The 22,944-nt window shown below is 39.5% G+C and overlaps 1 protein-coding gene across 1 annotated transcript in view; it reads right to left on the reverse strand.

The window, feature by feature from the left end:
• Positions 1-22,944, reverse strand: part of magl (MAX dimerization protein MGA-like) — a 45,982-nt gene that overhangs the window by 5,321 nt on the left and 17,717 nt on the right. The window contains exons 10-23 of the mRNA XM_055149621.1: positions 22,067-22,304; positions 20,451-20,593; positions 20,124-20,219; positions 18,137-18,455; positions 16,608-16,828; positions 16,117-16,356; positions 14,521-14,884; positions 7,675-8,135; positions 6,340-6,437; positions 6,212-6,257; positions 4,494-4,643; positions 3,367-3,478; positions 1,910-2,094; positions 679-1,036 (exon numbers count right to left, since the gene is read on the reverse strand). Of these exons, the coding sequence (XP_055005596.1) occupies positions 679-1,036; positions 1,910-2,094; positions 3,367-3,478; positions 4,494-4,643; positions 6,212-6,257; positions 6,340-6,437; positions 7,675-8,135; positions 14,521-14,884; positions 16,117-16,356; positions 16,608-16,828; positions 18,137-18,455; positions 20,124-20,219; positions 20,451-20,593; positions 22,067-22,304 (3,031 nt within the window). The remainder of the gene's footprint in view (positions 1-678; positions 1,037-1,909; positions 2,095-3,366; positions 3,479-4,493; positions 4,644-6,211; positions 6,258-6,339; positions 6,438-7,674; positions 8,136-14,520; positions 14,885-16,116; positions 16,357-16,607; positions 16,829-18,136; positions 18,456-20,123; positions 20,220-20,450; positions 20,594-22,066; positions 22,305-22,944) is intronic.

A 22,944-nucleotide genomic window follows, 5' to 3' on the forward strand; every position in this document is an offset into this window, starting at 1 on the left:
TCAAAATACTGTCAGTGCATTTATTGTCATCTCTTTTAAACAAAAGGTGCGTACATTCAGAAATAATCGTAATAGCCTAATGAGAACTTAACAGAACGCTGTAGTTGAGTAGACACCTAGTGACTTTTCCAGGCATAGAAAATGACATTTTCAATTTCTGTGACTTTTCCAGGATTTCCATGACAGCGAGAACCCTGAATGACTCAGGTCTGACTCGAGTTCTCACCTCAGGTTATTGCTTTACCTGGAATCTTTCACAGTAAGACATTAAGTTTATCCATTTCCATATACAAAATTAGAATATCATGGAAAAGTTCCAATATTTTTTGTCATTTTAGAAGGTCAAACCCATATATTATATTGACTCACGACACATAGACTAAAACTTTCAAGCCTTTATATCTTGAAATTTTAATGATTATGGCTTGCAGATAATGAAAATCCAAGTAAGTAACGCTACAAGGTCAAATTAAAAGTTAAAACCGCATGTAAGAATACAACTTTATTTTAGCGATAAATCACCTGTAACTGAATAAGTGAAAGAAAGCTATAGTATATTATAGGTAAAGCAGTAACTTCTCCATGGGGACAAGCATGTAGTGGACCCTCCCTAAGAAAAGTTACATAGTGCATCTTTAACAGTTCACACAGGTTTATAAAAAAAAAAGAAAAACTCACCTGGCTTCATCGATGAGGGCAGTATTATTCGACCATCTTTGGACCGAATCAGTGGAAGAGCCAGAGTGTGGGGATTAACTGGGATCTTGACCTTTTTAGATCTAGCGCTCTTCAGCTTGTTGACAGAAGACGTGGGCATTTCTGCTGGTGCCACGCCCATCGCCTTCTCCTGCTCGGCGCGGTTCTGCTTCGCCGCCTGGTGGCAGAACTTGGCGTTGTGAATGATGGGTTTGAGTTTGGTCAGAAGCTGTTGGAGGAAGTTCTTGGCTGTGGCTTGGATCTCCTCTGATGCTTTTCTCTGGGCCTCGGATGGTTCAGGTTTGGATGGTTCTTCAGTGGTTTTAGATGGAGACTGTGGCTGGAGATGACATAATGTGAAATTTGAATGCACAAGACAAACAAAACTCCAAATTGTGAATAATGAGAAAAAACCCCAAAAAACATTAATCCACAAAGTTTGTTTGCCCGATAATTTTTGTGAAGTTTTGTGTGTGTGTGTGTTGAGTGTAGAGAGAGGGGAGAGGTGTGGGAGGGTTTAATTTTTAATTGTATTTATTTATTTTTGTTTTGCGTTATGTACATGTAAAATTTCAAAATTGATAAATAAATAAACACACATATTCATAGATAACCATCTTCTTCTTATTACTTGTTTTAAAAATCAAAGTATGAATTAACTAATGAACTGATTCCACTGAAAAAGACACGATGCTCTATTTCTGCCAAACACAAAACATTATTGTGATGTATTTAATTGTGTGATGTGTTGTGGTGTGTTCGATTAATTTGTTAATTGTAAAATCAATTAATCTTAAACAGGTCTCCAAGAAATAAGACATTTTTGATAGAATGATTGATTCAAACAAGTAAAATAAGGCACTACTTGTAAACTAGTCACTACTAAGACTATCATACATGTAACTTTTATGAAGTTTAGACAGACACACACACAGACACACACACACAGACAGATAGACACTTTATTAATCCTAAGGTTCCAAATTTGCTCCTGTAACAGCTTCATTGGAGTAACGCTGAACACTACGGATGACGTCACACTCACTCAGTCCACTTCTTTCACTTCTTTATATACAGTCTATGATTAACGCATGGCATTGGAATTGAGGCTAAATAATTTAATTCCAATGTCTATATAAATCTCTCTTTGTATAACTATATCCATATCTATAAGTAAACTTGCGTAAACTTGGATAACACCAGATGCTCGTACCTCCTGTTTGATGGGCTTGAGTAGAGGGGTGGTCTCTGGTTTGGTCTGGGGGCTTATGGCCTGAACCGTGGCGGTGGTGGACTGAAGCACATCTGAGTGTGAAGACTCTGACGTCATCTCCTCCTTCTGTTTCTGCTTTTCACAAATGTCAAACAACTTCTCCAGGACGCTCTCCTCAGACTGACCTAAAATACAAGGTTAAAGGTTGTATAGAGGATTTTTTAAGGGAAGAGAGATACAGCGACAGTCCTTTTTCAAATGTTGTGCCTGCGTGACACCACCTTCTTCCTCCACAGCTCCCTCAGTAGAAACATCTCCTCCCACCTCGCACACGCTTGTTTACAGTCCGTGTGCGTTCAGAATTACTGTTGAAGTGACCTGTCTAGAAATAATTTAGCGACCGACGCGTCTGTCTTTAGACCCTTTGTCCGCTTCAGTCGCGCAATCACTGGAAGGAATCTCTAAGAATCACCTCAGTTTGGCTTTGCTCCTTTTCCCCTTCTCATCTTCTTTCAGCGAGCTTAAAAACAGATTTTCTTTTGCGTCGAACTAGTCGTGGATTCTCGTCCGCCATCACAACAAACTTTGTGCAAATTGCCAGGAAGCTACAGTTTGAAAAATCCTCTAAAAACTGCTGCATAAACCACATAACCCCCACACACCAGCAAGTCAGTTACAATAGAAATGTAGGGAGTTTGATTGACAACCTAACAGCCAATAGAAAATGAGGTAGCCTTGTTATCTATTGGCTGATGTTTATCTGGCCTCACTACATCCACAGTTGATAGATTTTCATTCTTTTTTATTTTTGGTCATCATAATTACAAGGCTGCTGCATCTCTGCAATGGTATTTTAAACTTTCATGGGCCATTTGAAGCAAAAAAATTCTTCCATACAACCTTTAAAGCATTTTAGAATGTTTTAATCTCATCAAAAACAGACCTGGAGTTGTGTTTTGCTTCATTCAGACATGTCTGAGTGACCCTTTAGTATGAGTATGAGTATGTATGTCTACATCTCCAGATCAAAATGCTCTGTTCCACCTTGTGATGTCATGAAGCAGTAGTTTTCAAATTAACTTTAACTAAGCCAGCTTCCACCATTGTTTAGTAGCGACTGGAAATTCCAAGGCTGAAATTATCCAAATGATTCTAGTGAAGGTGTACAGAGTTTACAATCACAATGGAGCACTTCCTGTATTGCCACATGACATCACGAGTGCTTTCTGAGTGTTGAACACGTGTGAATGAAACAAAATATAACTCCAGGTCTGTTTGTGATGAGATACCATAGATCAGAAATTTGTCTAATATGGGCCCTTTAAATGATTGTTATTTAAAGTTGATTTTGTTTTTTTAATCGTATCATCACAGTATATGGTTGATGAAACATTGCTCAGCACTACATATTCATTTATATTTAGTCTACACGCTGATTTAAATTAAATGATGCCTACCAGACATGATGGAGATCTTCCGCACGTGCGCGTTCTGCATCTGACTCAGCAGCTTCTTCTCTTCCTCCAAAAACACATTGCGTTCTGTGAGGTCCTCGATTTCTCTTTTGGCCTAAAACAGAAAATACATTCACAATTATCAAGGTTTGTGTACATTTTTTAACTTGTTAATCAGAAGTATTGATCTTCTTCAAGTACAATTATGTTTTTCTTGTAGACAACTGTTTGAAATCCAAAAATAAATATGACAAAACTATTCAAATCAAGTTAAAGGTGCACTATAACGTTTTGAGTAGAGAGCTGCCTCCTGCTCGTCTCCATGGAAATGTGAATGTTCCACAGTTAGACATTAAACATATCTCGATGGAGAGAGGGCAAGGTCAAATCTGTGATCCTGCTAGGCCTGTCACGATAACAACTTTTGAAATGTGATATGTGTTGTGTGTGTTTAAGAAAATATAGACGATAAACTGTAATATTTATATTGATTTAAGCTCTGACACAAAAACCCTTCAGTAGAATTATCCCTCCAAAGATATTCTAAATGTATTGTTAAAAGGTATTTACTTTAGTCCTCTTCAGCTCAAATTTGATTGGAGTACAGCAAAATAACAAAAACTTTCCTAGCAGTACAAAGAGAAAGTACCCACAATAAATACTGACACCCAAAAAATTACTGTCCCATTATATTGAACCATAAATCAATATAGTAATTACTGTGACAATCCTAGATGATGCTCAAAGTAAGAATGCAGGTTTTTCTAAGCATTTGAGAACAATATATTCGTGAAAGAAAAAGAAAACGTAGTTGTTGTGCAAAAAAAGTCACAATATCTGTTTGCAATTGATATGAAATGTATTGATTTGAACTATTTTAAAGTAACTATTAGTGTTAATGTATTGTCTGAAAAAAGGAAGAGAGGAAAGATACCATAAGATTATCCTTCTTTCTGCCCCTTCTTTCATTTCTTATAAGTTTAATGTTATGACACTGTTAATGTCTTTTTACACTTGAATGAAATAAATGAACAATTAAAATTAAGTGCAAGTGCAATACCATACCACGCCACCGGAAAAGTTCCACAGTGCAGCTTTAAATGAATTCTTACAAACAGAAAGGGACTGACCAGCGTGAGGAGGTGGAGTTTGGGGGTGGGGGTGATGGTGGTGGGGTCCAGGAGGCTCTGCAGATTGTCAAACAGCTCTCTTTGTTCACTGCGTCTCTGTCGTTCAGAACATTTCCTCTCATGTCTTCTGCTGATTTCTGATCTGTCGACCTGAAATACAATAAAGCAAATGAGTACACCGAGGGTCCTAATATTAGAAATGTGAAATTTACGAACAGTTAAAGGGACATGGGACCTCATTTCCATGTGAGCCAGCGTGTTGGAGAAGTGTGGAGACACTTTTTAAATATTCCATCCAGTCCTTGTATTTGCAGAGGTCGTTGGTGCTAGACTAGTGCATGTCAATGGCCATAGTTAACCTGCTGCTAAAAACAGTCTTACCCACTCCACAAAACACCCGAAACAAATCTATTATTACACCAGACTGTCAATGTGAATGTCTGTGTCGACAGAATAATTTTAGAAGTCAAACCAACCTTGCATTTGAAGGATTTATGTCTGAGCAGCAGCAGTGAGTTGTACTTCCTGATAGAAAGCTTGGCAGCGGCGAACTGATATCACCTAGCACCGATCTTACTGGCTGCTGCTGAGAAAATAGTCCCTCAACATGTGACGATTCATGCGATGCAAGGTTAGTTTTATTTCAAACATTATTCTATTGACACAGACATTCACATGGACAGTCTGGAGTAATAATTAATTTTGTTTTGGGTGTTTTGTGGAGTGGGTAAGACTGTTTTTAGTGGCAGGATAATTATGGCCATTGACATGCACTAGTCTAGCACCAGCGACCTCTGCAAATACAAGGACTGGATGGAATATTTCAAAAAGTGTCTCCACACGTCTCCAACACTCTGGATCACCAGGAAATGAGGCCCCATGTCCAAAATTCTGGACTGTCCCTTTACACAGTTTTCCGTCATCATCAAAGGTCCTACATTACACAAAACTGACTCTTATAAGCGTTAAACTTTGTTATAATGTTGTTACCTCCTCAAAAACAGACCTGGAGTTGTGTTTTGTTTCATTCACCTATTTAAGTAAACCTTTATTTGTCTGTCTACATCTCCAAGGCTCAAAATACTTCAGTAGAGATTGCAGTTACAGGGCTGAAATTATCCAAATTGTTGTAGTAAAGGTGTATGGTGTATGGAAATTACAAACACAGTGGAGCACTTTCTGTATTGCCACGTAACATCACAAAGTGGAACAGTATTTTCTATATGAGAGAACTCTTCCTGAATATGCAGGGTTTGTGTGTTAAACACGTGTGAATGAAACACAACTCCAGGTCTGTTTTTGATGAGGAAACATAATAACAAATCAGAAAAAAGTGTAATATGGGCCCTTTAACGAGTTGTATTTTGCTCATGGCTCCGTAATTGTGATAGATTTACAAAAAATATATAATATAGTATAAATACTATAAGTAAACGGTACTGTTTTATTTTTTTAAATCTATTTTTACTTAATAGATATGACATTTTTGGTTTAAAATCATTATGCAGGTAAGATTTTTGTAAGTATTTTTTGTCAACTACAATGTTCATTCTCCACTGGCAGATGCTTTTATCCTTTACAAATAAATATTGAAATTAGAAAAAAAAGGGGTCAAATTATATAAAAGTCAAAAGTCAATACTACTCAAAACAAGATAAATATTCCAAATTTGAGACAGTTTAACTCCTAAAGGCACTTGATTTTTGCAGCGCTCTCACCTCAGGACTCCCCATCTGCAGCGGATATCTTCTAGGTACAAACCTCCTGTTGAAACAAATATCCATAATCGTCAGAATACTTCACACGTTACATAATTATTATTCAAATATTATTTCAACAGTTTCACCTGTTTGGATTTGGGCCTAAACCAGCGGCAAGTCGAAGCCTGTCCACCATGAGCTGTTCTTCAGTTTCCAAAACCGTCTCAACATCCACAGATAACTCCTAACCAAACAAAGTACGGTAAGCATTTGATTAATTATTTATTTTATTTATTAAAGGTCATATATTACACAAAATTGACTCTTGAGAGCTTTAAGTCATGTTAGAATGTTAAACCTCATCAAAAACATACCTGGAGTTGTGTTTCGTTTCACTCACACATGTATTAATATTATCTGTCTACATTTCCAACATCTTAAAATCTTCCACCTTGTAACAGAGGTGGGAAGTCGTGCAAGTCGTGACTTTGACTTGAGTCAGACTTGAGTCACTGTTTTTAGGACTTGAGACTTGACTTGAGACTCGACTTGGACTTGAAGGTCACTGACTTGGGACTTGACGCCTGTGACTTGAGAAGACTTGAGAAGCACTTTTAAATCTGAATTCTTTCTGTTCTGACCAGTAATGATTCACACTAAGATCTTGTCAAGACATTTAAAAAGGAAAAATTGACTAAATTAATTTCTTCAACTCTTGTGTACTGTATAAACACTCATATATAAATATACCGTGACTTTTTAAGTACAATTCAGTTTAAAATTCATATAAACTGCAAAAATCTAAGCTTGGTTTAAAGACTCGAAATGACTTGAAGCTCAAAGCAGACGACTTGGACTGGATTTGGACTTATGGGCCAGTGACTCAACACTTGACTTGGACTTGCCTGTATTTGATTTGGGACTTAACTCGGACTTGAGGTCAAAGACTTGAGACTTACTTGAGACTTGCAAAACAAAGACTTGGTCCCACTGCTGCCTTGTGATGTCATGAAGCAGTTGGTTTTCAAGTGAATAGCTACTTTTTTAAATGTTGTTAGTAGAGACCGGCAATTCCAGGTCTCAAATCATCCTCCAAATGATTCTAGTGGAGGTGTATGGAGTTTAAAAACACAGTAGAGCACCTCCTGTATAACCACATGACATCACATGGTGGATCGGAGTGTTTTCTGTTTGAGAGGGCCTGTGTGTGTTAAACGTGTGAATGAAACAAAACACAACTCCAGGTCTGTTATGACGAGGAAACAACATTATGACAGGGCTCCCAAAAGTCAATTTTGTGTGTTCTGTGGAAAAAAATGGCCCATTATTTGAGATTGAAAGCTGGTAAGTTGGTCAAAGAGAGATGGTCAAAACAAACTATTTACAAAGCTCACTATTTCTCCTGCAATTTTTTTATTTTTTTGTATTTTTTGTAGAACACTACAGAATCCTAATTGTACAAGTATTTCCATAAAACTTACATCGTCAACATCGACCTCTTCGTCTTCATCTGAGAAGTCTGAGCTGGCCCCGGAGCTGGACTCGCTCTCTGAATCATCACTGATCACTATGGGACTGTTCCTGCTGTTTTTAAGTGTGTTATTCACCATCCGAGACAACAGACTGTTTGCATTGTTCTGGTGCAGATTTGGGATTTTGTCTGGAGCGGGTTTAGGGAGATGGATTAGAGTAAAACCCCCTGGGAGAGCCACCCCGGGCATCTTGCAGGTGTCGTTATCCGGGGGGCAGATCCTGAAGGAGTAGGAGCCTTTCTGCCCTAAAAAGCTGGGGGTTTTGAGCGAGGGGGACACGGTGATGGAGATTGGAGACGAGCTCTGGAAGGGGCTGCTCAGTTTGTTCTTCTCGGGCTCAGGAGGAGGTGGAGGAGGGGGAGGAGGAGGTGGGGGCATAGTATCAGCCTGGGTGGGTTGCTTTGTTCTAACTGTGGAGACAAGAAAGAAGTGAAAAAATGATAAGACAAATGAGCAAATATGAAAGATTCAAAGACATCACACTGGCAAAAAAATAAATGGAGCTGGCGAACACCTCCTCCTCGTTCAATCAGTGCCCAGTCACCCCAATTTATATTCCCCATTGCTTCGGTTTGTGCTGTGCCCCATCTCCTCCCCATCACCACCTCGGCTTCTCATCAACTCATCATCTTGTCTTCTTAAACTAAAACTGTCCCTGCATTTTTGATGGAATTTTGTGTGTTGATGCACACATACATTAGCCTGAATCATCAGCCAGTTTCCAGGAAGTGCAACCGTATGACCTTGCAGTGTGAGGATTCATTCATTCAACAGTAGGTGGGCACTTTTTTATTTAACCAATCGCTGCTCTTTGGTCGTGACTTATGTAATGCGCTGCTAATGGGGTTAAAAGGTATATTGAGCTTTTCCCAAATCCTGTAGGAAGAAGGGCAATAACTGTCTTTCCCCTTGATAAAATTCACCAAACATTCTCTTTGTTCCGGCGTTAAATCCTCAATCTCGGGAATCGTTGCCAACACAGAATTTCTGTCTTCATCTACATCCATCTCGACTGCTTTGTTTACTGTTGTGCTGTACAAAAGGGACCCAGACAGGAGCTTGAGTTTGACGTCATGGCTTCACAGCTCTTCACTGATTGGCCGGTGCACGGTCTACAACTTCTGGGGTTCTTGCAAACAGCCTCGTGTATTCTGATTCCTGACCTAGTCACTGGAGAGAAATAAAACTGAGTGGAGGCACTAGGTGGCGCCAGCCTGGCTACACATACACTACTACCAGTCAAAAGTCTGAACACTCCCTCTTATACAATGTTTTTTTCTTTTACTACTTTAGTTTAGTGTAACTTTTTGGTTGGGGTTTTGGTTGTTTCTATGAATATGTCATTGCTCTGCCTGGAATGTTTCATAATATAACATTAAACAGCTGTTCTGCCTTACATTTATAAAACTACAGGCAGTTTTATAGCTCAAATATACCAAGAAAACAGTCATTCTGACTGTGAGCCGAATTGTATCTCCACAGATCTGACCTGTAACTTGGTCTGGTTCAGTCTCCATGAAGATAAAGGTTTAATGCCACACTGTGAAACATTCCAGACAAAGCAATAACTTCTCCATAGCGAAAAGCATTTGACGAACCCTCCACTCAAAAAGTCACAATGCACCTTTAAAAAAAACTCAGCAATTTAAATTTAAAAAACATATTTTAGATTCAAATTCCACTAAGTATCCACCCTTTGCTTTATCGACAGCGTTGCAAACCCTTGGCCTTCTCTTTGAGCTTTACAATAAAGTTTCTTGAAATGTTTTTTTTATTAAAAGGAATGCCAATTGTCAAAAGAGGTGACCAAAATAAAGGGTGGCTATTCAAAATCTAAAATCTGAACAAGCTTTTAATTATTTTGACTTCATTTTTGGTTTGCTACATTCCACATGTGTCCATTCATAGTTTTAGTGCCTTCAGAGACTCTACAATGTAAATAATCATGAGAATAACAGAGAAACATAGATGAAAGTGTGTCCAAACCTCTGACTGGTACAGTGTGATTGTAGTGTAGATAAAGGGATTCACTTTTAGAACTCGGCTCGATTTCCTTCTTCACAAACTGCCACTTGACTGATGTAAAACTGTGATTAAATATTTAACAAAGGTACTGTCCCACCAAAGGCAAAATGTTCTAAAAAAGGAAATATTATGCACTTAAACTCTGAATTCTCAATCCTCATGTTTCTCACGCTCTCGCCAAGAAACAAAGCTGCTCATACTGGGAATCATCTGACTGTTACTCACGCTAAAGATCTCCCTGCATATCCACACTAATTTGACCAGAGATGCACCAATCTGATACTGGGAACTGCCAACACTGAAAAATGTACGGGATACTGGCTTACAAATATCGTGGGACATATAAATTGATTTAATAACTATTTACTGGCCATAGTTTGTCCAGCCATTTTCATAATGTTTTAACTTTTATTTATATTTTATTCAGTTGTTGCTGTAGTTACTTGAGAGATGACTAACACATTTGGATCAGTTTTGTCTTGTGTTTTAAAAGTGAACTATAACTTTTCAGTAGGGGGTCCATCACCTCCTTGTTTCTATGAATAGGTCATTGTAGGGCTGTGCCAAAAATCGTAAGATTGATAGCACCATGCGATCTCAAACCTGTTAACTCCATTAAAATGTGCTTTTCTTATCATCAAGATCAAAATCTGACGAGGATTTAATGCTGTCTTGTTTGGGAAAAGGAAGTCAGGGCCACAGCGCGTCTCTTTGTTTTCTCATGTTTCACACATTTCGACTTAAATCTGCACAATTTGACTAAAAGTCCAGTTGTGCCGTCTGCCTCGCTCCTCCTACCTCTCTGATCCAGCTCCTCAACTTTTCTCCTATGGTGCCGCTCATCTTTATAAGTAAATGATGTTTTTCTGACGGTTTATGAGCGAAACTTGGTGCACGGACTTCACACGTGTTTCTGTTGATAACAGTAGCAGATGTGCACGTGTGTCTGTCGCTAATGGCAACGTTCCACGTATGTATTTAGGCTTAATATATTATTCAAACTCCTTCCAAATTTTAAATGTGGATTTCTCCTGAATAATGGGTCCTATCAACACTAAATAAAAGCTGTAGTGATCCTGGCACTCTGCTCTTTATGCCACATGTCTATGTTTTCAATAAGATGTAAGAAGATCCAATTGAAAATTGAGATCGATCAATACGGAAAACAAAAGTCGTGATTCTTTTTTTGACCCATGCTGCTCAGCCTTAGCTGGAGGTTCTATTACAGCACCACTCAGACATGCAGTCCTTATCATGTATGTAGGATAGGGTTATTGGACATTAGCACCACACCCTGCCCCATGTCCAGAGCAGAGCCAACCTAGACATAACATGTTGTGTTGGCCGCCTCCTCTGGCACACGAGGCAGAGTCAGTGTTTATGTTGCAACGGAGTTAGTCTCTAAACAAGTTATATAATGACAGCACCTTTTATCTTCAGAAATAGGCTCTGTGCAGCCACTGGGAACACCAGGCCAAAACTTGAGAGTCCAAGGAGAAAGTAAACATTCCGATAACTGTGGTTAACAACCAAACACTGACCAAAAGTTTCCAGAAGCTGATGCACAAAAAAGGGGTGAACACCACTCAGTGAGTAGTGACTAAAAGCCCCACAGAAGAACGATAATCTGGATCATCTACAGAAAAGGAGAACACGTGTGTCTCCAGAAATTCCAGTAACTGCAACACTAGAGGAGAAAGAAGACATCCTGATAATTGTGGTTAACAACCCAACACTGACCAAAAGCTTCCAGAAACTGATGCACAAAAAAGGGGTGAACATGAAAGTACCAGATGTGCCAGAAGGTATTGAAGCCCCCAGAGTTAAGCTCACAAGACGTGTGAACCCTGCCCAATCAGAAGAGACCTATGAGTCTGGTCTTCTGGGAGTTTTTCAGGACAGGAGGGGGAAGTACAACTGGAGCTACACAAATGGCCCCAATTCGTGTTTGGAGCTGTTTGTGCCCTCATACTTTAACAAACTAGTCTTAGGGTTTTTAGTCACCAGACTTTAAAGTTAGGCAGCGTCACCAGGACATATGTGGGGCGTGGTCATAACGTACTTCTACCAAAGCAGACATTTTGAAAACATCAAAATCCTAGGAACTTCTTCTGATTCAGATGAACCCAATGTAGCATTTGTGTATTTTGTTGATCTGTGATATGTGAATTCAACTTCTGTCTTCAAAAATTGCTCTCCAGTATTTCTGTGGTAATTTGAAATCAAATGTAAAGCCAGGGTGAAGAGTGCCCTTCTACAGTCAAAGGCTCTTTATCACTGCTTACAGTTTGAATTACTTAATAGCTGCAGTTTTAATTAAGATAGATCCAGTACAATGTACTCAAGTGTTTGCTGTTCATATCCATCTCCAGATATCATTGGGTCTCCAAGGCTGATTATCTTAAAAAATTGTCTAACTGCAAAACGAATAAAGGAAGAGAAAGCGTATGTATAGTTAGGCCCGAGTGCCAGCGGCTGGCGAAGGGCCTATTAGTATCACAAAGCGATGCTCCAAGGGGCCCGAAAGTGAAATGGCGCAACGTGACTTGCCCGTAGTGACCAGGGACCCTCGTCATGACGTAGCAATGCGAAAATGTATAGTTTGTCGGCCAAAAAAAGAGGAGTATTGTTCTCGCATTAGAATATTATTCTTTCTTTCTTATTATTTTTCTCCTAACCAACTCACTCATTTTTCACCCACTGAACCATGACAAAAAGTCCTGGAAATTTTGCCATCTGGTAAAACTCACGCTTCTCCAAGTTTTGGCTATTTCCATTTTCCAAAAATAAATCAAATGGCTCGTCAGCGCCCCCGAACAACTCAAAAATGCATTAGGGAATACGAATGAGAAAATCTGCACGTAGAATCATGAAATTTGACACAGAAGTTAATCATGACAAGACAAAGAAAAAATATTACGCCAACACCGTGCGCTCCACTAGGGGGCAGCAATATTGGCTTAAAGTTTGCTAATCTTTTATGAACTCCTCCGAGGGCGTTCACCCGAACGAGCTCAAATTTGGTCCACATTATCTCAAGACGTGGAACATCAAAACTTATCCCAATTTTTCACACACGTCTTACGGTCTCTGAGCAGTGAAGCAACAAAAAATGCACACAAATTTGGAGATTTACAAATTGCTCCCATTTGCTCAAATGAACTCAGATTTCAATGAAATTTGAAACAGTTGTTAAACTCTCCACCCTTCACTTACTGTGAAAAATATAAATTTTGCGCATTCGCGCCCCCTATAGAAACAAAATTTAATATTGAAGAAAAAAAAAATTGTTCCCAAATAGCTATTCAAAAATTTCAGACATTTTGCATAAAATTCCATTTTGGCATCCTGATCCAAAAGGCAATGACACCCATGTCATATTTTTTATGCCGTTGCCATAGCGATGACTCCATGTTATTCCATTGGTAAAATGGACAAATTTTGGCATAAACTTTGGCCAATTTCACTCAAATTTTAATCATGGGTTCACAACCCGACCCTGAACAGACTGATGTAAGTAACGTGGGAGCAATAGCGCCCCCTAGCAATTTGCACAAACTAACTGATTTCACTCAAATTTTAATCGTGGGTTCACACCCAGACCCTGAAAATAAAAAAATGCATGCAGTAGCGCCCCCTAGATAATTTGAATAGAACAATAATGTTTTATTTGTCATAGATACATAAAATTTGGTATACACATTTCTGACATGGTCTCGATTAAAAAAACTCAATGATGTCCACACCTCATTTACATGGTGTTGCCATGGCAACAAGCACAAAATCTGCCCTTGCCAATAGGATGTCCTTACACAAAGTTTGTGTAGAAAAAATTTATTTTGTAGCCAGATGCATCTTGGCAAAAGGAATAAAAATTTATATTGCAACCACGCCTGTTTGTTTTAATAAATACATGCAAAAATTATGTAAAATGGCAGGGTTAGGTGAAGGGTTAGGGCTAGGGTTGGGGCTATGGTGAGGGTTATGACTAGGGCTAGGTTTAAGCTTAGGGTTATTAGGGTTAGTGCACGGCATTTTGCGAGGCACAGCGTTTGCAGGGCGCGTGTTTGTGGGGTGCGTGTTTGTGGGGTGCGGCATTTGCGGGGTGTAGGGGAGGTGTAGGCGCGCACGAGGGCCGATTATTGCCGCTTGCGGCTATATTTTTTGAGTTGAGTTTGTAAACTTCTACTCTGTATAATCATGTTTTCATTCAGCTATACAAGGGTGTCATTGTTTTGCCTGGAATGTTTCACAGTATGACATTAAACAGATCTATCTTATATTTATTCAATTCCAGATGGTTTTACATGACATGATGGTTTTACATAACATACATCGTTTTACTGACTCTGACTCCGGGTTGCCACTCCTCAAATGTGATCTGTAACTTGACCTCATTTGGTCTCCATGATGATAGAAAGGTGTGAAACATTCCAGACAAAGCAATAACATCTCCATGGAGAAAATCAGGTGGCTGGACCTCCACCAGAAATGTTACATAATGCACCTTTAAAGAAATAAATGCTGTTTTCAGTCTCTGTTTTGATATCAGTTGATATTGGGTATGGACTGAGAGTTAAAGCTATAATATCAAAATTTGTACTGGAACAAAAAAAAGCTGGATCAGTGAATCAGTCATTTCACAGGTCAAAATGTAGTGATATTAGTTCTAATCTTGACTCCTTCTCTGGCTAAATACCAGGAAATGCCAAAAATAAAAACAAACTTGCCAAATAGCACTTGGATATATTTACAGCTTAAATTCTCTACCTGTGGGTCGTATTGGTCGAGGTGGAATCTTCAGCTGAGGCACCAGTGGCCTCTTCAGGACAGTAGGGGGCGCAGAGGGGCTAGGCGTGGTCTGTGGGGCAGGGGTTGGAGCCGGTTTTGGGGCAGGAACTGGGGCAGTAGCTGGGGCAGGAGCTGGAGCTGGGACAGGAGCTGGGACAGGAGCTGGGGCAGGAGCTGGGGCAGGAGCTGGGGCAGGAGCTGTAGAAGGAGCGGTGGGTTTCTTATACAGGTTACTGGTACCACCCAATCGACCTGTGACAAATGCTGCGACACGATTGGCTGGATGCAGAGCGCCCATTCTGCCCAACATCAGCCTGGCATGACTGTAGAACTTCCCATTCACCTGTAAGAGATGTAAGGTTAAGTTAAGTAAGTACCCTATTTTTCAGACTATAAGGCACACTTAAAATCCTTTAATTTTCTCAAAAATCGAAAGTGCACCTTATGATCCAGTGCGCCTTATGTATTAATTCTGGTTGTGTTACTGGCTTTGAACCAATTTTATGCGCTCAAAAATCTGTCAAAATGTTTTTGTACGACTTTGGTAAGCTACAAAGCCACACCTCTTGATGGATTGTCAGAGCATTACGGTTACTGTAATCAGGAGCTTCGTGGAGTAATACACATTCACCAAGACAGAGAGGCAACACTGGGCAAGTTACACCACGATCTGCCAATGGTTCGTGGGTGCCTGGGCTAAGGGTCAGTCTCAAGTGTCGTCTGAAGCAAAGTAACAGCAACAAGACTGACACAGATAATGACGAGAGGGATACGGGCTTGATGCCGAAATTGCCCAACTGTTAAACTCAGCCACTGAAGATGAAGAATTTGATGGATTTGTTGAAGAGGAATGAACTGAAAAAGTTGCAACTAAACAATGTTGAGAGTTATTGTGAATGAGTTGAATAAAGTTTGACTTATCTGACTTATCTGTCTTATAATCCAGTGCACCTTATGTATGAAAACAGACGAGAGAAGTCAACATTATTGATACTGCGCCTTATAATCCGGTGCGCCTTACAGTCCGAAAAATATGGTAACCGTTTTCAAGTCACACAGTTATATTCTGATTTATGTTATAATGTCGTTTCCTCATCACAAACTGACCTGGAGTTGTGTTTCGTTTCATTCACACATGTTCAGTTCAGTTCAGCTATTTGAGCAACATGAAAGATTATAATATCAACATGAGATGAGCTCTTCTCTCAAACTGAAAACACGCTATTCCACCTTGTGATGTCATGTGGCAGTACAGAAAGTGTTCTACGGTAAACTCCATACACTTAGAATCACTGGATAATTTTAGCCCTGGAATTGCCAATCTCTTCTGAAAAAAGGTAAAAGGCAGGTGTTAACTTGAAAATGACCGTGTGTGAATGAAATTAACACAACTCCAGGTCTGTTTGTGACGAGGTAACAACATTCTAACATGACTTAAAGCTCACAAGAGTCAATTTAGTGTAATATAGGACCTTTAAATTATGATCAAAATCAAATTCTACAAAATCAACACACCATAGACATTCTAAAACATTAAAATACGTCTTCATGAGTGGTACACAGACAGACCCAGACCTGTATCAGCCCCGGGGAGCTCTGGCTGGACTGTGCAGTGGTGGCTTTGAGGACTCCGGCAGGCTGTATTTTGGAGATGAAGGGGAAGAGTCCAGCTCTGAACTGAGGCTCTCTCACTTTCACTATACTCTCCTGCTCCTCCTCTTCTTCATCCTCTTTATCCTCTCTTTTCTCCTCCTCCTTCTCCGAACCATCGCTGTCATGCTCTTTGGTGCTGGTTGTATTCAAACTGATACGGACCTGTCAGGAGCAAAAAGTAGTTTAGCAAAAAATGCAAAGTTGAAAATTTCAACTTAAACTGAAATAGCACTGATCTGAGTATTTCTGACATCTTACAGTCTTACTTAAAGATTATATTACTCTATATTCTGATGTATGTTAGACTCCAGGTATGTCTGTGATGAGGATAACTACATTATAAGATGGTTTAACACTAACAAGAGTGAAATTTTCAGTATAATATAGGACCTTTAATATATAGCTCTACCTACCCTGTATGTTATGACACATTCGTTGGGCTTCTGCATGACGATCTTTGCCACTGGTTTGACTTGATAGGCTCCCACAGTGAAGGGTCGGCACAGGCGGTTCTTGTTCATGTTCAGACAGAGAGCTTCCAGAACCATCTTTCTGTCCCCTTTGGCCCAGTTACACGCAGACTGGATCTCTATCAGCGTCCTGGGGCGTCTGCTGTCTTGATTAAGGCCAGCATCTACACAAAAACACCACATTGAATTGAACAAGTACAGTATTTCTCAAGTAATTCAAAGTGCTTTACAGAATAACAAAGACATTAAAGGGCCCATATTACAGTTTCCCACTCCTTTTCACTGACAACATTTCTAAACTCTTCCATGACTTTTTCATGATCTAAAGTGAATTTCCCTTGACTTTATAAGTGTAGAATTGAGCATTTTTAGGGCTAAATATGAAATGTGAACCCTTTCCACTCACCTTATGGTTTGGGATCTAGTTTTTTAACATTTAAAATACTGTCAGTGCATTTATTGTCATCTCTTTTAAACAAAAGGCGCAGACATTTCGAAATAATCATAATAGCCTAATGAGAACTTAACAGAAAGCTGTAGTTGTGTGAAAGCGATACTCAAATTCCATGAATTTTCCAGGATTTCCATAACCACGGGAACCCTGTCACAAACATACCTGGAGTTGTGCTTTTTTTCATTCACACATGTTTAAACATACGAACCCTGCATATACAGGCTGTGTGTGTCTTTCATACACTCAACACTTTGTGATGTCAAGTGGTAATACAGTAAGTGTTTTTGAACTCCATACACCTTTAACAGAATCATTTGGATAATTTCAGCCCTGGAATTCCCAATCTCTGCTGAACAAAAGGTAAAATGTAGCAGTTAACTTAAAAACTACCATTACATGACATCACAAGCTTTGGAGATGTAGACAGAATAATAATACAGGATTACTCAAACATGTGTGAATGAAACAAAACACAACTCCAGGTCTGTTTTTGATGAGGGAACAACATTCACGGCTAAAAGCTCATAAGAGTGAATTTTGAGTAATATAGGACTTTTAACTTTAGTACAGCATTTCTCAAGCAGTGTTTTGTAGGGTTCTCTGCTGTATTTATTTTAATTCCAGTAAAATCTATTAATATTTTCCATTCTTTTCGGTTAATCATCATTTAGAACTACCTTAACCATGCTTTAGACTCATCTTAGATCTAGTTTAGTCTCACTTTAGACCAAGTTTAACCATAATACAGACCTGCTCAAGTCCAGCTTTCAGTCTGTTGGTACCAGAAAACAACAGCTTCATGACATTACAAGGTAGAACAGAGCATTTTGAGCTTTGGAGATGTAGACAGACTAATAATGCAACGTTACTCAAACATGTATGAATGTAACAAAACAAAACACAACTCCAGGTCTGTTTTTGATAACAAAATTATAACATGGCTTAAACCTCACAAGAGTCACTTTAGCATAATATAGAACCTTTAAAGTTACAAATCTTATAATAAATTGTGACTTACCCGTTTTCTTTTTCAGCACAAATATGTTACTTTTGGATGAATTTGTCGCCTTCTGTCCTGGTTTCGTTGAATTGGCAGAGTTGGAAGACGGTATAGGAGCTTTAGCAGCTTTGGGAGCAGTAGATGGAGTAGTAGTAGTAGCTGTAGTAGTAGTTGTAGCGGTCGGTGTAGTAACGTGTGGAGTAAGAGTTTTAGCAGCGGCTGTAATATTTGCCAGCGTCTCCACTGGTGGGGGTTTACTGTTGAATTCTCTCACTCTCGCGCAGGTTAGTTTACTCTCTAAATATTTGTACACAGGGTCCTTATCCTCTTCTCGAATCTGTAAAAAAAAAAAATACAAAAAAAGGAGGCATTAAAGGCACACTATGTAACTTTGGTAACACTTTAGTTTAGGGACCACATATTAATAGCAAACTAAGTGGTAATAGGTTTGCTAATTAACTGTTACTTAGCTATTAGTTGGTATTAATCAAACACTTTTCAATGCTAATTAAGATTACAGTGTATAAAGAAAAACATCTATTGTGATCTCCACTATTTTAATGAGAAGAAAACAGTTAATGGGTTAATACTCACAAAATACAGCCTGAAACAAAAAATGGATTGAAAGTACTTTATAAATACTAATAAAGATGTAATTAAGCACTTATTATGCATTTTACTATAAACTGGGGATGGGCATTTGATGAAATTTTATTAATCAATCGTCGGGAGAATTAATGATCGATTTTCAATTAATCATTAACGTTTTTATATAAGCATCATCATTATTATTACTATTACTAATCTGAATAAATAAACTCAGGTTTACAACATTTAAACCATAACCACCCTAGAGGCACATCAGTCCGTTTGACATTATAATATGTTAACTGCAGCTTTGTGCAAGTTACACATAAACTAAACTTAAAACCACATGACTAATTTGCATAAACTAAGCGCTGTTGTGCACCGATGTGGTTCAGCTTCTGTCAGACTAAAGGATACGACTCAGTGGAATATAGGTGCTCTTTCTGTGACAGAGGAATGTTGATGTTGAAGGTGAGTCTGTTCTGTGTGTGTCGCGATGTTTTCAAAGATCATACGTGTGCAGGTTTAGCGCAGCTTTTTATGTTGCAGGAACTGGGACACTGCGTTAACATTCACCATGACGAAACCTGGATACAGATGTGGATGTAAACGCACTCACTGATTGATACAGTGTCTCCAAGGAGGTACCAGAACCCAAACGTGGGACTGTGAGGCACAACTCCAGTGTTTGTGTCAAGATGCAGCTTCATATCTACGCCCAGAAACCTACATTGGGTTTGTCGATTAGAAGTGAACATTATCGACGAAATTCTTAATGATCAATTATCGATTAGTCGACTAATCATGCCCATCCCTACTATTAACTAGCTATTAATATGTGGTCCCTAATCTAAAGTGTTACTGTAAGTTTTCTAGCGGCAAGCTGCTTGTCTCCATGGAGAAGTTAGTTACACAGCATGGTATTAAAGGTGCACTGTGTAACTTTTCTTTAGTGGAAATAAAAGCGATCTCCATGGATGGGTTATTGTTTTGTCTGGAATGTCCCGGTGTGACATTTACTCAAGAACATGGGTTGCCTCTCCACAGATCTGGCATGTATCTCAGCACTGTGGCATCACCTGAGGACTCTTTGGAGATAAATAAGTGTAATTCCATACTGCGGGACATTCCGGGTAATATCTCCATGAAGAAAAGCAGGCGACGGACCCTCCAGCAGAAAAGTTACACAGTGCACCTTTAAGCTTGTGTATGTATCTTTATGGAATAGTAAGAATGCATGTTATTCAATGGATTTTTTTTTTTTTTAAGTAACAGAAACACCTTGTTTAATTGAATAAATGCAAAAGAGTTACAGATAGGTTAAGGCCATACTGCGGAACATCTTCAATTTAAAGTACAACGTGTCTATTTCATCTAAAAAGATCCATTTTACTTGCAACGATTACACTTCACCTACCGGGTTTATTAACGGGGTGGACGCTTTATTGACTGGAGCAGCAGGTGGAGGTCGGGTGGAGCGATTTTGTGAATTGGCGGTCCTGCTTTTATCCGGCTGTGAAGTGGAAGAACAATATAATGTTAAGTGTCCAGTATTAAAGAGGAGAGTAGTAATTCTTGTTCAAAAATGGACATGATGATTGGCATGATTGAAATAACCAATCAGAGAAAAGCATGGTTGTTTTTGTGTTAAAAGGAACAATGCACGGGTAATGCAGGGCTAAACCATGATTACAGCATGACTAAAACATGACTAAACCAGGGCTAAACCACATTTAAACCTCACCTTTGGGGTTGGGGTTGGTGTTGGCACAACTTCAGGAGAAACTGTCTTTCCAGCTTTGGGGACGAGGAGCGTCTCTTTGTCTGAATCCTGTGGGTCTTTAATCCACAGTCTTTTGTAATTTGATTTTGATTCAGATGTTTTAGCTACAGAAGACACAAAAGTCAGATTAGTACATTTATGGCTTCCAAAACTGTGAAAATAGAATATCTACAGGTTTAATAACATGAATTCAGAATATTGATGTAAATCTTTTTAGTGTATTACAATAATTTATTTACGTCTCTAACAGCTGACAAAGTGACATTTGCGTTTGATGAAAAAAATCATTCTACTGGCAAATAATACGAATTTATAACTGGTAGAAAACACATGCAACTGTGCAAATCTGTTTCATATTTCTTAAATATTGTAACTTGTATGTACGTTCTTTTAGCTTTTAAGAAATAAAAATGTTTATCATTTGAAAAGAATAAGGTTAAGAATAGGTTGTGGTCATTTTCTTGAATGTGAAGATTTAATATTTTCAGATGGATGGATCTATGGAACTATGGAAAATTCATTTTGATATGTTATTTATTTATTTATTTTTCAATGTTTGATATGTTGTCACCAATATTAAACCAATTATAGACGGGGTTTTTTTGAGGTTCAGTTAACAATTACGGCCAAACCATTTTTGATTAACTTTATTTTATATTTTTTGGCTGTTTTTGTAGCACAGCTTTTTGGAACTACAGCTTCCAAAAAGTGAAACTGGCCAATTTTGTCCCATTTTTCAAGATCTTGTCTTGCGAGATCTTACGGAACAGGACCCTGGAGGAACGGGACCTTGGGGGGAACGGGACCTTGGGGGGAACGGGACCTTGGGGGGAACGGGACCTTGGGGAACGGGACCTTGGGGGAACGGGACCTTGGGGAACGGGACCTTGGGGGAACGGGACCTTGGGGGGAACGGGACCTTGGAGGAACGGGACCTTGGGGGGAACGGGACCTTGGGGGGAACGGGACCTTGGGGGGAACGGGACCTTGGGGGGAACGGGACCTTGAAGGAATGGGACCTTGAAGGAATGGGACCTTGGAGGAACGGGACCTTGGGGGCAATGTGACCTTTCAGGGAACGGGACCTTAGGGGACCTTTGGGGAACAGGACCTTTGGGGGAACGGGACCTTGGGGGGGACCGTGACCTTTGGGGGAACGGGACCTTAGGGGACCTTGGGGGAACGGGACCTTTGGGGGAACGGGACCTTTGGGGGAACAGGACCTTAGGGGACCTTGGGGGAACGGGACCTTAGGGGGAACGGGACCTTTGGGGGAACAGGACCTTGGGGGAATGGGACCTTAAGGGGAACGGGACCTTAGGGGGAACGGGACCTTTGGGGGAACGGGACCTTTGGGGGAATGGGACCTTAGGGGGAACGGGACCTTAGGGGGAACGGGACCTTAGGGGGAACGGGACCTTAGGGGACCTTGGGGGAACGGGACCTTTGGGGGAACGGGACCTTTGGGGGAACGGGACCTTAGGACACCTTTGGGGGAAAGGGACCTTAGGACCGATATCTTCTCCACCCTTACTACATTCATTTTCAAATAAGTCATCATTACAATCACAACTTACAGTTTGCAGGCTCTGGTTCGGTGATTGCTGTAAACAGATTTTTGGTGATTGTCTCTTTGAAGCAGCTGCAGCCGAACATGCAGTCAGCGCGTTTACAGTGGAAAGAGGCACGGAAAGCTCCTCTGTGATGCCCATAGAGACTGTCACACACACAGCCCAGCCTGCAGAACTCCCGACCACAAAGGGATGATGGCCCCCTCACGTATCTCGGCACTCTGAACACCTCGTCGAGTTGACTCTGCCATCAAAAACAAAACAAAAAAGTGAATTAAACAATACGGCAGAATGTTTTTTATGAAGTTGTAAATTCCCTTTCCCTTGGTAGTTTTATCTTTATTGATACCTATTCTTATGATATCATCAACATTTCTTTTCATGGTGAAGCTAACTGGAGGCATTGCTCTGTCTGAAGTAGGCTGAACGATTTTGGCAAAAAAAAAAGCATTGATTGAGATTGTGATTTATATTTTAACGGTGGAATTTTGTTAAAAGTTCACATTTTTAACATGCCCAGGAGCATCAAAGAACTGAAAAAAGACTGATCTTCAATACAATACAAGAATCAATTTTGTAGAAGTCTGAACTACAGGGTTAGCAGATTTTTACATAACAAAAGAGGACATCTAACTGCAGCCTTTGAGATTTGACAGTTGCAATCATTCAAATAGTTCACAGCAGCATGCTAGATAGCTCATAGTGGTGTCCCAAAGCTACCAGTTACTTATTAAAATCGTAAAACATAAAATAAACAAAGATTAAGATTCTAATTAAAGTCAAGACTATCTAATTTTTCTCTGTACAATACTTCAGTTTTCATTTTCTTTGTACTTTTTAACATGTTATCAGTGACAACCACCTGTAACTTGCCTTATCTTAAA

This window comes from Boleophthalmus pectinirostris, unplaced genomic scaffold, assembly GCF_026225935.1.
Source record: "Boleophthalmus pectinirostris isolate CB_2022bp ecotype Guang Dong unplaced genomic scaffold, ASM2622593v1 HiC_scaffold_13, whole genome shotgun sequence".
Classification (NCBI taxonomy): Eukaryota; Metazoa; Chordata; class Actinopteri; order Gobiiformes; family Gobiidae; genus Boleophthalmus; species Boleophthalmus pectinirostris.